At 35.4% G+C, this 15,224-nt stretch overlaps 1 protein-coding gene across 1 annotated transcript in view; it reads right to left on the bottom strand.

The window, feature by feature from the left end:
• Positions 1 to 3,846: 3,846 nt before the first annotated feature.
• The window catches only part of LOC149811831 (U1 snRNP-associated protein usp106-like), a 54,585-nt gene continuing 43,207 nt past the window's right edge, over positions 3,847 to 15,224 (bottom strand). The window contains exons 9-14 of the mRNA XM_089993132.1: positions 10,553 to 10,611; positions 10,149 to 10,230; positions 9,049 to 9,098; positions 8,685 to 8,966; positions 6,543 to 6,596; positions 3,847 to 4,157 (exon numbers count right to left, since the gene is read on the bottom strand). Coding sequence (XP_089849258.1) covers positions 6,578 to 6,596; positions 8,685 to 8,966; positions 9,049 to 9,098; positions 10,149 to 10,230; positions 10,553 to 10,611 — 492 coding nt within the window. The 3' untranslated portion in view covers positions 3,847 to 4,157; positions 6,543 to 6,577. The remainder of the gene's footprint in view (positions 4,158 to 6,542; positions 6,597 to 8,684; positions 8,967 to 9,048; positions 9,099 to 10,148; positions 10,231 to 10,552; positions 10,612 to 15,224) is intronic.

Genomic DNA, 15,224 nt, shown 5'->3' with positions numbered 1-15,224 from the left:
TTTTTGATGTTTTTTAAATTGTTAATGTTTTATAATATTTGATGTTTTGTATATTATTAATTGTAAGTTCTAAATGTTTTGTACATTATATTTTGTGAGTTTTGGATGTTCTTTAAAGAAGTTTGTATGTTTAACTTTATTTCAGGTTTATACCAAGGAAATGCGCAAAATGCATTGGTCATTGTAAATCAATAAGTCATTGAATTGTCTTCAATTGAATTATGTAAATTTGAATTTGTGTTTGTAAGTTTTAAATGTAAGTTTGAATTTAAATTATATCAATGTATTGGCATTTGTTCTTTAGCTGTAAATTTGAATTTATAAATTCTAGATGTTATGATTTACGAGGATAAGGAACTCCACGAAAAAAGATTTATGAAAAACAATAAATATTTACGAAGATGAGGAAGTCCATAAAAATCATTTATGAACAGTAGGGCATTTGTAAGGATACGAAAGTTCATGAAAAAGATTTGTGAAAATGACCAATATTTGTGACGATGAGGAAGTCTGCAAAAAAAAATTTGCAAACAATAGAGCATTTGCGAGGATGAGAAAATTCGCAAAAAAGATTTACGAGAAATAACTAATATTTGTGAAGATGAGGAAGTTCGTAAATATTTTTGTGGACTACCTCATCCTCCCAAATATTGGTCCAATTATTCACAATTTTTTTATGAACTTTCTTATCCTCACAAATATTTGTTATTTTTCATAAATATTTTTTCATGGACTTCCTCATTCTCGCAAATCTTGGTCATTTTTCACAAATTTTTTTGTGAAGTTTCTTATCCTTGCAAATTTATAGTTTTACCTGTTCAATTCAAATTTACATAATTAACTTGCTATATTCAAATTCACTTGCTCAATTCAAATTTATAATATTTTATAAAATTCACTTGTTCAATTTATCAAAATTACACTCAATTCAGCATTTTACATTCAATAATCTGTCAAATTTACATCCAAGGATTTATAATAGTATTTAAATTTACAATGAATCAATGTTTATATATATATATATATATATATACACATACAATCGAAGACGAAAGTCACTATTGTGGATTCATCAAACACGGTACCTGATCATTGGTAGTGATAAGGTTAGCTTAAGTCCATATAATGGAATCCTTTCCTTGGAGTAGATCCTTCTACATGTGGTTTTTACGCACCATGTGTATTCATCGACGTGATTTTGGTATTGTAACAGTTGAATGTATGAATTGTGGATCGTCTTCCCACCAGTATCCATGAATACACATGTACCAAAGTAGAATAAAGATACTCTCACATCCATGTCCAACCTAGTACCACCCTTCCCTCCAACACACGGCGGCTTTCTCTGCATTCTCCTTACCCTGTTAAGGTCATAATGGTTCTTCAACTATGATAACTTCAACATTTCAACTTTGAACACATTCTCATCTGGTTGTAGATAAATACCACAAATGTGCTTAACATCTTTCCATAGATGTGCACTCAATGGCTCCTCATCGGCGATGATTCATCGATGGCACTTCATCGTGAAAAATAAAAAAAAAAACTAGAGCATTTTTCTAGTATGCACATATTTAACAACTGGACATGTTTTTTTTTAAACAATGATTTAAATCAATAGTCTTTTCTTAAACATTAGCACAAGTTAGTTATGTTGTGGAAGAATAGTTGGGGACCACAAATCATGTCAAAAAAATAACAACTACGCCTTCATCCCAAAACAATTGGGGTCAAAAAAATAAGTTATCAAAAATTATTGCTGAGAGAAAGCATGTGAAGGACCACAAAAAATCCTAGTTTTATGCAAAAATGATATTGGAGTGCCACAATCAATTTTTATATAAATAAAAAATTTTATATTTAATACTCGTACAAAAATCTGCAAACAAGCATATTTGCAATGACATGATTTGCAAAGTTGGTACCTAATTTGCAAACTTCTTGAGGTTCATAAAAAGTTCACATTATATCTAGTGAATTTAGTACAGTATTTGTGAAGTTTTAGGATATATTAACATGAGGTTCATACTATATCTCACAAATTTTATGTTATATATGCAAATTTAATACGCCATTTGCAATGTTTCAAGGATTCAATTCAATAGGAGGTCCACAAATATAGTTATGAAAACTTCGAAATTAATAAAAAAAATTATAAGATCTACCTTTAAGTGAGGGTGTGATACCCGAAAAGCTTACCGATATATCACACAAACCTCAAGATGTGCAAAGATTAAAATGATCCTTTTAACAACAAACAATTTTAATTTTAAACATCGAACAGATTTTCAAAAAATTATAAGTTTTTTTTTAGAAACACATCATTTTTGTTGTACAATACAATCCATTTCCGTTTTCTTTTTTAATTTGACACTAGCAAATATGACCCAAACACATTGGAGTGACTCAGGATATGTTAGGCCCTGTGTGGAAACCAAGTAGGTGGAATAAGAAGGGATATTTGAGGAAGTGGCAACGGTCAAATCCTGAATTTGGCAGCTACCAGCTACCACCACCTCTTGGAGGTGGTGGCTATGGATTCCATTCTTTAGGGCATGTTTGGAATCTGGTAGCTGGGATGGGCGTTTATGCATTTGGTGTCCACGAGGTAAAATCTTGGACAAACTACCGTGTCCTGTTTGGAATATGGTAGTTGGGATGTGCGTTTATGCATTTGGGATGGGAAGTGAGGCCCTATATCCTTTGTATTTACACTAAAAATGGATTTGGCAGCAGACACTTCTTCAAACGCATAAACGCACATGAATGCATCTTAGCTACCAGATTCCAAATAGAGCCCTAGCGTAAATACAAAGGTGAGAAGAGCTCACTTCCCATCCCAAAGGAATAAACACTCGTCACAGCTACGAGTTTACAGACCACGATCACAAGTTATTTTAACAAGTTTTTGCCAAATGCATCAACTCCTGTCCCAGCTCCTAGTTTCCAAACAGGGTCTTACTATCTTCCTAGTGGGACTTTAATTCAGTTAGAGTTATATAGCAATAGCATTCAAGTCTGAATCCAATCCTGGATTTGACTAAAGCACATCCAATTAGTCGGATATGATAACACCCACATCCAACCGAATCCACCGTGTGCTTATAATCTTCCCGAACAGCAGCAACATATACCTTTTGGTTATTTCTTTTTTTACATCGAACAATCATACAAAAGATTCAATTTTTCAAGTTTTAGCAATCCCGAGAACAAGATTTGTCACCGAACTCGTACATTTGATTACTAACTCTTGGATTCGGGTGACTACGCCTGTTTTTTCCTCTTCTTTTTGTAGTTGTGTTGGAATTAAGCTGTTGATTTGTCAAGGACAAGTCCGTAATTGATCTAATAATAGGTGATATTGAATGACACAAACTGATTGTCTGAAATGTGTTTTGAGTGTGATTATCTGTCCTACAATGTACCGTCCGAGACGGGCCACCCAATTGGCTCAGACCTAACATCTCAACTCTGGAACCCAAAACCACAACTTTATAAACGCAAACCAAGTCCAAACCATCATGTCCCATATCTATATCAGAAGTTAAACAGGAACATCTAAACCTGGAAAGAGGATAAAAAACTTCTGTAAGACAGACAGAAAATGGCAGGAGGAACAAGAATCAGAAGACAATGGAGAACCACAATCAAAGACAATTGGCCCCGGACCAGCTATTTTCCCGACTTTCCCAACTGTGCATGTGTACATGCGTGTTTGCCCTGTTTGTCTGCATGTGAGACGGAAGCTTGAAAATAATTTGTTTTCGTTAATCAACCATTTCTAATTATGTAAGTTAGAATTCATTTAAGAATAATAGATCGGTGGTACATGCATGCCTCGTATAGTCATGGAACTCGGCATCCATTTGCATATAAACCCAAAGGAAAACGCCTTTTACAAAGTCAAGTAATCCCACTTCTCACAGTATAACCAACTAGAGTTGAAACTTGCTTAATCTTCTAGTTATAAAACAAGTGCACGTATAAATTAGAGTATTTAAAGTGAGCAAAAATTATCCTTACACGTTCAGGACAGTGTATGCTGCATAGTTCCCTGTACCTTTGACGATGGACGCTAGAGTTGATAGCAGCACCTCCTTCAGCTTGTGATCAAAACCTCAAAGTTCACAGATCTATGGCAAGATATAACTTGGCAACTGAAATAAAAAAGAAATAGATTTTAGTGAGCACCAAGCCCACAACTTGAGAAACAAAACTTGCAACTTTAGTGGTTTACCCATAAGCATTAATGTCAGTCTCACGAACATCGGCAAGCACTTTTCTCAGGTAAGACTTAATAACAATTAGTTTTAAAATAAAAACTCCATGATTTTTAAAATCTTAACAAAAAATTTAAATATGATTTTCATGAAAATATTGTAATGATATCACAATTATGCAATACTTCTGTCCCAAGGTTTACCTTTTTCAATTTGGTGATATACATTAAAAGTCTTTTGTTGTTTTTTAGAAATTCTTTAAAACACTATAAATTGAAAATATCAATATTAGCTGACCATTATATATTTCTTCAATTTTACTGAGAAAGATACCATAACAAAAATTAGCTAGGCTCATCAACCAACTGAATACATCGTTCCAACATTAAGAAAAGGAAAATGATTGCCTGATTACAACAACTACGCCTTCATCCCAAAACAATTGGGGTCGGCGATATGAACCAAAAAAGAAAATCATTCTGGGTCTTCCACATGAATCCTTCTCCAATCATTTCTATCCAATGCCATGTCCTCGGTGAAGTTCAAAACATTCATATCATTTCCTATCATCTCCATCCATGTCTTCCTAGGCCTACCCCGACCTCTTTTAACTAATATATTTTCCCATTTCTCCATTCTTCTAACTCGAGCATCATTAGGCCTTCGCCGAATATGTCCAAACCACCGTAAACAATTCTCTCTCATCTTATTCTCAATGGGTACAACGCCTACCTTCTTACGTATCTTCTTGTTCCGAATCGTATCTTTTATTGTATTTCCACACATCTATCTAAATATACACATCTCAGCTACACTCATTTTTTGAATATGATGTCTCTTGGCAGCCCAACATTTTGTAGCATATAGTAAAGCGGGCCTAATAGTCGTCCTATAAAACTTTCCCTTCAACCGCAATGGCATTCTACGATCGCACAAAACTCTTGTTGCACTTTTCCATTTTATCCACCCAACCTTTATCCTATGATTTATATCTCCATCAATTTCTCCATACTTTTGAATGATAGATCCCAAATATTTGAAACAATCATCCACTGGTATTTCTTGCTCACCAAACTTCACTACACTCCCATCACTACTTCGTTGCTTACTAAACCGACATTCCATATATTCTGTCTTACTCTTACTCAACATAAAACCTCTTGCTTCCAATGTTTGTCTCCATAATTCTAACTTAGCATTAACCTCAGCTCTAGACTCATCAATCAAAACAATATCATCAGCAAACAACATACACCACGGCACATTTTCTTGAATTGATCTCGTAAGCTCATTTATCACTATAGCAAATAGGAAAGGGCTTAAAGCAAATCTTTGATGTAACCCAACCGTTATAGGAAAATTGGTTGTCACCCCTCCACAAGTGCGAACATTGGTTACTACTCCTTCATACATATCTTTAATTATACTAATGTACTTGAGAGAAACACCTTTCTTCATCATTGTCCACCAGAGAACGTCCGTAGGTACTCTATCGTATGCCTTCTCCAAATCAATAAAAACCATATGCAAATCTTTGTTCCTCTTTCTATTTCTCTCAATAAGTCAAATTAAAGATATGTATGAAGTCAAATTGACAAAGTTGCAAATTACACGTGACATTGCACACAACTGTGTGCTTGAATTGACTCCTACGCATTTCATGGACTTGGCTTATCGCTACACTAGAGAAAGTTCTTTCTTCAAGATAAAACTTCACCGAACAGATAAATATAAGCCACTAAAAGCTACCAAGAAATAAATTGATACAGCCATAGTGACAAAAAAGTTCTTAACATCGTTTTATCATGAAGTCCTAGACAGAGGCTTCCAAAATTTCTCTTTTAGGAATCTTGGCAAGAATAAATAAATTAAGATACACAAAAGCAATGATAATTATGGGAGTTTTGTCCCACTGGAAAGTTCTAAAACCCAAATATTTGTCAACAAGCTGCAACAGGGTTGATATGAAATAGAATATACTCAATAAGTCATAATTGTCCTAGTTTTTATTGTTGAGACAATACATTGCTTTTTTCACTATCCTCTGTATTTTGCAATTACCACAATGGATACAGTAAAAACCTTCCAGAATTTCAAGATTCTGCTCAAGTGTAGCAGCTGACAGTTCGACATAGTAAAGTTACTCTCGGATCTTCTGCTAGCTAGTATTTGGGCTCAATGAGGGATAAAAGTCACATGATTTGATATTCCAACTCAAACGCCCAAGATACAACTATAGCTAACAAAGCAATATTCCAGAAGCAGATATAAAATGAATCCATGGAAATAAGATCAAGATATTCTTGCCAAGAGGGTACCCACATTCAAACAAACAACTCCCAACTGATGAAGCAATCTTAGTACCGGTCATGACGCCTGAAATCAAGAGCACAGAGATTAGTCTAAAACTCCAAGATAAAATATAAAACAAACTAAACTACGCTAAAAAAGAAACTGATTTTTCAGGTACTGTGCGCACTCTTGAAGACTCTAAAATCTCAGGAATTTCACTTGAGATATCCACATCTCTGACTGTATTCGCAACAGGAACAAAGAGACACGAGACATCGATAACAGAAAAATAAGCCAATCAAAGTAATGGAATGTCCAGACTAAGCTCCAACACTTGTTTGCTGATGAAGCATGATGCATGCAAGCTTTGGGCTGGGCTTGAGCTTCTGATAAACTTTTTAGCCTTTTCTTTAAGCTCTGGACAGAACCTGACCATACAAAGAACTGTTTTCCCTTTTCTTAGATTAACCTGTTCTTTAAGCTCCGGACAGAGAATGACCATATACAGATACTTTTTCCTTTTTCTTAATCTAGTGTCAAGCGGAAGGCCAGAAATTAACTTGTGAAAATTTTCAGAAAGATAAGGTAAAATAATTCATTTTTTAGAGAAAATTAGTGTAAATAGAGGGCAGTATATTGAAGTTCCCACACTATTTCCAGACCAAATATTGGCCTGTAACAGACTCCCAGCCCCGACAGAGACATCAAAATAAGAACAGTTCACAGCATTGAATGCTCATTGACATTGTTAGATTACCCTCAGATCTCACAGAATCAGACTGCCAGAAAGTGACCAAAGACAAGCTTATAAAAAGGAAACAAGGAAGCCTGTGTAAATCCAAACATGCAGCACATGCCCATCAAATTGATGGCCTTCGTGCAACTCCTCCCCATTCAAATAAAAATACAGTGACCAAATTATTATAGTAGTGTCACACACACACATATGCCGTGAAAGTTTTTCTCAATAAATTTTAAAAAAGAGGTCTTCCTTTTTTTTTGGAAGAAAAAGTTGGAAACTCAAAGGGTTCTAAAATGAAAAATTTACTTGTTTGGGTAGCATTGGAAAAGTAAAATGAAAAATCTTGAAAAATGAGAGAGGAAGAAGGGGTGGTGGTGGAGCTTCTCCGCCGCGGTTTTCCGAGAGGTGGGTGATGGTGGGTGGTGGTGGTGGTGGTGGTGGTAGTAGTGGTGAGATAGATGGTGGTAACGGTGATGGTGAAAAGTCATCGTGAGGCGATGGTGGTGGAGCTTCGCCAGTGACGTTTTCCAGAAAATGGGTGATGGTGGGTAGTGATGGATGGTAGTGACTGATTGTGGGGATGGCGGTTTTCCAGGTGGTGGTAGTGAGATGGATGGTGGCAATTGTGGTGGTGAAAATTGATAGTGTGGGTGGTGGTGGTGGATCTTCTCCGATGTCATTTTTCGAGAGGTGGGTGGTAGTGGTGAGATGGATGGTGGTGGGTGATAGTGAAAAATCATGATGGCAAGGGAGGTTTTTCGAGAGGTGGGTGGTGGTGGTGAATGGACCTCACCATTTTCTCTTGGTAGGAAGCATTCCTCCACCTCCCTAAATGGAGGAATGTTTCTTATCAAAAAGTGTACTTTTTAGAAAAACTCTATCAAAGACATTCTTCCCTTTGGAAAGGTCAGAAAAACTGTACAGATTTTCCCATCTGTATCACTTTTCCTACATCTTTCCCACTTCCAAACGTGCCCAAAAAAAACTGGTTTCCTTGGTAAAATCATGGGAAATTTTCAGCATTAAAAACAAACAAAATAAAAATATATAAAAGATAAGAAAATAACAGGTTTTAATAGTATTGTTCTTATTAAAAAAAATTAAATACAAAAAGAATGAAGAATAACTGCAGGTGGAACAACTATGACATTATCTGCACCATTGGATTTGATTCAATCAAATGGTTCAATGCATACCATGTAAATGAGGGTCAATTCATTAATAACCATCATTTTTGGGTTATCATTTATAAGGATTTGAATTTCAAAATTGAATCCAGACCGTAAGATTGAATTTAATAGACGCTACAAGTGTAGCTCTCTCTCTCTCTCTCTCTCTCTCTCTCTCTCTCTCTCTCTCTCTCTCTCTCTCTCTCTCTCTCTCTCAATATATATATATATATATATAAGTATGAACTTTTACCCACTTACCTGTGGCGATCACTTCTGTCACGATCATAGTCCCTGGAATACTCCCTTGAACGTGACCTTCTTCGACTCCTAGAATCATAACTGCGAGAGCGCTCGGATTCCCTTCCACGGTCCCTGTCATAACTGCGCTCATAGTCACAGTGCCGATCACGATCTCTGCTTCTGTGATCATGATCCCTGCTTCTTTCCCTACTATCACTCCGCTCATCCCTCTCCCTCTCACGATCACGATCACGGTCCCTGCTTGTGGCTCTGTCACGATCCCCACTTTGATCCTTTGACCTGAAATTTACAATTGGAAGAATGAAACTGTTTGCAACACATATTGGCAACGGATAAAGGAAGAATAGTTGATGTTATTTACCTTCTATCATCATCAACTCGATCCAGCTTTTGAGCTTTAGTTCTCTCTTCCTGAAAAAAGTAGGTAAATTATACTGTGCCCAGTTACGTCCATAACACACATGTTCAAGCAACCCAAACCCCACATAAAGAATCCAACATAAGCATATGACCCAAACGTAGGGTAAGCCTGTTAGCGTAAAGAATTATGATAAAAATAATATAACACCACAATTTAGACTAAACAAGCACCACCTGGAAAAGTGCAGCTATGACAGAACAAGAGTCCACTTCATGCAATCGATATTGCAACAATGTCCACAATACCTACAGTTCTCAACTTCTTTATCAAGAGCCAGCCAATCACCCACATCTGTCATCCTCTATCAAGGCCCAATGCAAACACCAAGCAATAACTCCAACTCTTCAGTAGCAACATATAGAATCATCACAGAAGCCATATAGCTACCAGTATAGCGAAACTATTTGTAACCAGTATAGCGAAAACTCATATAGCTACCAGGTCCTCTACTTAAGGCCATGACCCACAACCACTATGGTTTTAAATGAATCAGCTAAAAACCATAAGGATATTAGTCATGTTTCAGCCAACCAAAGAAGCATAAAAATAGCACAAACAGAGACATGAAGTAATAACATAAATGATAGGCCACGTCAAGCCATGAAATGTGTCAACTCTCCCAGACTAGTGAAGATCACAGAGCAAAAGATTGGCGGAATTCACGCCGATGGATTTTTGCACAGATAGATTCTCACTTGGATAAATCAAGAATGGCCTCCTTGCCAAGACCTTCAACAGACAGAGTTAAACTGCCAGAAATCCAATTTCAATTAGCAAATAGTGATAACACAGCAGTGCATGATATCTCCACCAATTGTGCTTTTTGGAAGGCATTATACTGATTTTTGACATCTAAACCAACTTCAAGAGCTACAACTCTAAAGAATTTTACAAACTAAAAAAATCTAAAAGTCCTATCCAGTTTAGCGTGCAAAAATAGATTAACGTACAATAGGAAATTAGAATGACTTAAAACAATGCAATAAATGAAGAAAATGTACAGAAAGCAGCAACAAATAGAATATCACAGTGCATCTTACCTTAAGTTCTGCCAACTTCTCTCGGATTTGAATATAGCCAAGATGAAGCTTTCCCCCAAAATGATCAGCCAAACGACGATCACTAAAAACAAGACAGAATCAAAGAAAATGTGTTAATGAAAAATTTTCACTCTTACAAAACTTCTTATGCATGTAGTAGTGTTCATGGCCCCAGAATTTTCAATAATCATAATCTACAAGCATAAAACAGAAAACACGCACATTCTGAAGCTGCAAAAGTTTTCCCCGTAAAACTGGGCCCAAAAGCCTGCTGGTAACAAGGAGGTATAATGGCCTGGTCAAAAGCTGAAGCACTTGAAGCATCCAAAGACTACTCTTTTCCGATGCCCTCAAAATTTCAAAACAAAAGCATGGCTTATAAAAGGGCAAGGACAGAGCTTCACCTGTCGTAAACACTCAAGAATGCTCCACATATGTCACAGACACGTAGCTTCTGATCAGTCTGCACATCAAAACCAAAACTAAATTTGATCAACTGCAGATGAAAGTATGAGACACAACCAAAACAAAAACAAGAAATGAGATACTATTCGAGCAATTTACAGAAAAGTAGCCACACTTATCAGCTATTTATAAAAAGAAGAGCAACTTTCTGGTAATTATATTCAGCTGCCTGTTTTTATCATTCATGCTTGGTCTTTAAATCATCAAGTTGACCTTTGTTTAGTCAAACAAAGTGATTAAAATGCCCTCATTATTTTAATAAAAGAGCATAAGTTGAACTATAATAATTATTTCATCAAAAAAGGACAAACACGACATTTACATCTCAGGCAGGTATTTGAAATGAACTCACATAAAGCAGACAGTTAAATATAATAAATGAAATACATCTGCATGTTATACGATACACCCTAATACATGGTTTAAGGTACGACCCTAACTCTGGTAGAATCATGAGTTCTGGCTTGTTCATTTTTTTATCAAATCCGACCAAATTTTTTGGTCTATTAGGGTTGTTTTTGGGGCACTAAAACACCCAAATTCATATTTCACAAACTAAGTGTGTGTTTTAGGGTTTTAATGGACATGGGTAGGGGTGCACAACAAGCCGAGCTAGCTCGAGCTCGGGTCAATTAAGCTTGGCTCGGACTCGTCCGAGTAAGTAAATGAGCCGAGCTTGATCAAGCTTTGAAACTCAATTAAGCTTGTTTAATGCAATCGTATAATGACAAATTTTAGCATCTGTATAATTTTTGTTTCTCAAAAAGCGCAAAAAGTGGTTTCACCCAAGCGGTTAGGGCGTTGTGCATTCGTGCATGAGGAGCAAGGTTTGAATCCTGCTCTTTACACACCTGTTTGAAAACTTTTTTTAAAACAAGTCAACATAGCTTGAACCAAGTTTGTACATTAGGTGTTCAAGCTTAGCTCGAGTCGAGCTTGAACATACATTTTTTTTAACAAGCCAAGCTTTTTGAGCCTAAGCTCGGGTTGAGCCGGCTCGTATACATCCCTAGACTTGGGGTTTCAAGGGTTTTCTTTTTTGGGGTTCTTCCTTTCTATTTGTTAAAAATGTATATATATATATATATAACCAAGTTAGTAACTAGGGTTAATCTAGTTAGGATTAGTTTTTTTTTTTTGTTCAGATAGGACAAGTCAACACTTGTTGACTAGTCAATATTAAAAGTTGTTGGACTATTGGGTCTCCTTTGTGTATAAATATGGGGCAAAACCCCACCATTTGTAATGCTTCTTGCATTGGTTTATTATCAATAACATATTATTTTTAATTCTTGTGTAAACCACCTTTGGTGGATCTGGTCTGTAAGCCCATTGTGTGGTTTTTGTGTATCTTTTTGGTGCTTTGGTGGAACTCATTTGAGTGTCCACTTTGATGATTTGGTGAACATCTTCGAAGGAACTTGTTTTCATACATGGTATCAGAGCTTGGTGATCAAGCTGATTATATTTTTTGGTGCATTGGAAAGCGTGTTACTGAAATTTTGAAAGAGTTGAAGCCTCTTTTGCAAAACCCATTCAAGTGCTTGTGAGATCGTGATTGTTTTCCAAGAAAAAAATTGGTGGTGCTCACTTTGTGGAGGAGTGTTCGTACTCTTTATTGGTGGTGCTCACTTAGTGGTGGAGTGATCGTGATCTTCTCTTTGTTTCTCCTTCTTTCTCTCTCTTTTCTTTTTTCCCCATCCTCTCTATCTTTTGTTCTATTCTATTTAACCCTTGTAAAAACTGGATGGCAATGAAAATGTCACCATAAAACCCATCAAACTCGACACAAATTATGTAACATGGACTTCAATCATGAAGCACCTCATATAGGGAAAAGGGTTGTGGGGATTAGTGAATGGGTCTGATTCGGAACCCAAATTAATTCTTATTAAGATAGAAGGTGAAAAAAATACCTCTTACGGAGGTTAAAAATGACCAATGATATAGTCACATATGAGAAAAAATGAAAAGAATGAAGAATAGGGCATGTCAAGACTATGTCTTGGCTCATTAGTAGTGTTGGTATCACGAAGTATTCTAGTCTTGCCAAATTCGATCATGCAAGGCATAGGATTATCTTAAGAGAATATATTCTCTTAAAGATATTGCACACGGATGCAATTTACTAAACAAAATATGTAATATGACTCAAGGATAAAAAAGTATTAGAGAATATTTTAGTGAGTTGTCCGATCTTTGGAATGAGTTGGCTCTTCTCAAACTAGATGGCATTGTCCCGAAGATATAAAACTCTGAGAAAAATAAATTGATGCAGAGCATTTCTATCAATTCGTCAATGGCTTTTGAGTCTACAAAATCGGCTCTTCTTCATTAAGGGAAAGTCCCCTCTACTGAAGATACCATTGAAGAGCTAAGTACGAAGGAAAACAGGATAAAAAAGAAGACATCTAAAAATGATGATGAATCGGTTCTAGCTGTATCTAGGCCAGGAAACCATGTTCATAATTACAAACTACCACATTATGGAAGACCAAACAATGATCACTATGGAAAACAAGGCAATGAGTTTGATAAGAAAAAATTTATTTGCGATTATTATCGCGAACCAGGACACATCAAAACTTATTGCCTTAAGTTAAAGAGGCCTTATGAGAAGAAGGTTGCCTCGATTCTACAAGAGTCAACCATTGAGAACATGTCTTTGACACAATTTGTAGAAGCCATTTAACCCCTACTCAAAGGAGCTTCATCAACCGGAGTTGTGTTCTCTTCTGTTGGCATCATTGATCGTGGTAAATCTCTTTAGCTTCTTGACTCAGGTGCCTTATTTCATATGACACCAAACGGTGATATTTTATCTGAATGTCATAACTCAAGTGGATCAAATATATTTATTGCCGATGGGATATTTCTTGATATAAAAATAATAAGAAATTTCAAAAATATTTTTCAAAACTCAAAAAGGTTTCTAATTCCAAAAATTAGATATATTTCCAAATTAAATATAAATCTTTTTTTTCTCAATTATCTGACCATGAGTATAATGTTTCATTCTCTTCTATTTGTTGTCGAGTGCAGGATCACCAGTCAGGGAAGATATTGGGGAAGACCATAGAGGAGATTTATACCAATGTTGCCAAACTAGGAAGTGAAAGCGGAAAATGATACGAGAAGCGAAAGCGAGAAGCGAGGCATTTAAAAATTTATAGAAAGCGAGAAGCGATGTATCAATTTAAAAGTGAAATATGAATAAAAAATGAAGCAATATGGTAATTGAATAGAAATCGAATAAGAAACAAATAAAAACTAAAATAAAATTGATCATTATTATATTTCATGATTTTTCAGTAAAAGAGTTAATTTTTTTAAATCTAACCATGATGGTTACCAATTTAAAGAAAGTACATGGAAAGTGAGTGAAATCGTGAGAGCAAATACATGAAAAACATGAAAAGAAACGTGAGAAAAACATATAGGAAGCATAGACCATGTGTGTGGGAAGCATAGAAGAAGCGTGGGGGAATCGAGATTCCCATGAAGTTTCGTAAGGGAGGAGTAGTGCGCTTCCGAAAAGAGTTTTTGGGAAGCGAGCTTCCCACCTACTTAAGAAGCTTTTGGTAACTCTGGTTTATATTACATGAATTTTTTGGAATACCCAAGAATACCTTTTGTTATAATGTTCAGAAACTATATTTGGATTTATGGCATAAAAGGCTTTGGCTATCCTAATGTATCCAAAATTAAGCATTTTCCAAATATGAAAAAATTTTGTAATCTTGAAAATTTTACATGTGAAGATTGTATTCTTGGCAAATGAAGAGATTGTCATTTCAAGAAAAAACCTCATCTCTACATAGCCGCTTGAGTTAATACATTCGGATGTTTGGGGCTTAATACCTATTATATCTAAGGGTGGGTTTGCATATTATGTAATCTTTGTTGATTTTACTAGATACACTAGAATTCATTTCCTTAAATATAAATCAGAAGTTTTTCATACTTTCAAATATTTCACAATTTGGACAAAAATAAATTTCAAAATGATATTTTTATCTTTCGCACTGATTCAGGAGGAGAATTTTTATCAAAACAATTTAAAGATTGCCTAGAATTAAATGGTATCACACGTTAAAAATATTATCCCAACACTCCATAAAAAAATGGTTTAGCCGAAAGAAAACATAAGCAATATCATAGAAACCACAAGAACTTTGTTTATTTCAAATCAAGTATTGGGCTAATGCCACATTAATTGCAGTTTACCTCATTAACAGAATGTCATGAGCCTCCTTGAAAAATGTACCACAAGTTGAAAAACTTTTTAAACTTATCCCTGATTATTCTATATTAAGAGTTTTCATATGTAAATGTTCTATTTTCACTAATAAAAATGATAAACTTTCTCCCAGTGCTATTCCTTGTGTCTTTTTAGGACATGCAAATAACCAAAAAGGCTATAGCTGATTTTGATTTTAAAAATAAAAAAATATATATTTTAAGAAATGCATCTTTCTTAGAAAAGAAAAAGTTTTTTGAATTTGAAAATCCTAAGGAAATGACTAAGTATTCTTTCTTGTTGGATCTAATTCCAAAGTTTGGTGATTGTGATGGTGATCTTAATGAAGATCAGGAAGTTAGAAATGTTAT

The sequence above is a fragment of the Nuphar pumila genome, chromosome 17, assembly GCF_984573655.1.
Source record: "Nuphar pumila chromosome 17, dmNupPumi1.hap1.1, whole genome shotgun sequence".
Classification (NCBI taxonomy): Eukaryota; Viridiplantae; Streptophyta; class Magnoliopsida; order Nymphaeales; family Nymphaeaceae; genus Nuphar; species Nuphar pumila.
Note: the sequence above shows the minus strand (reverse complement) of the source record. Positions and strands in the feature narration are given on the sequence as shown.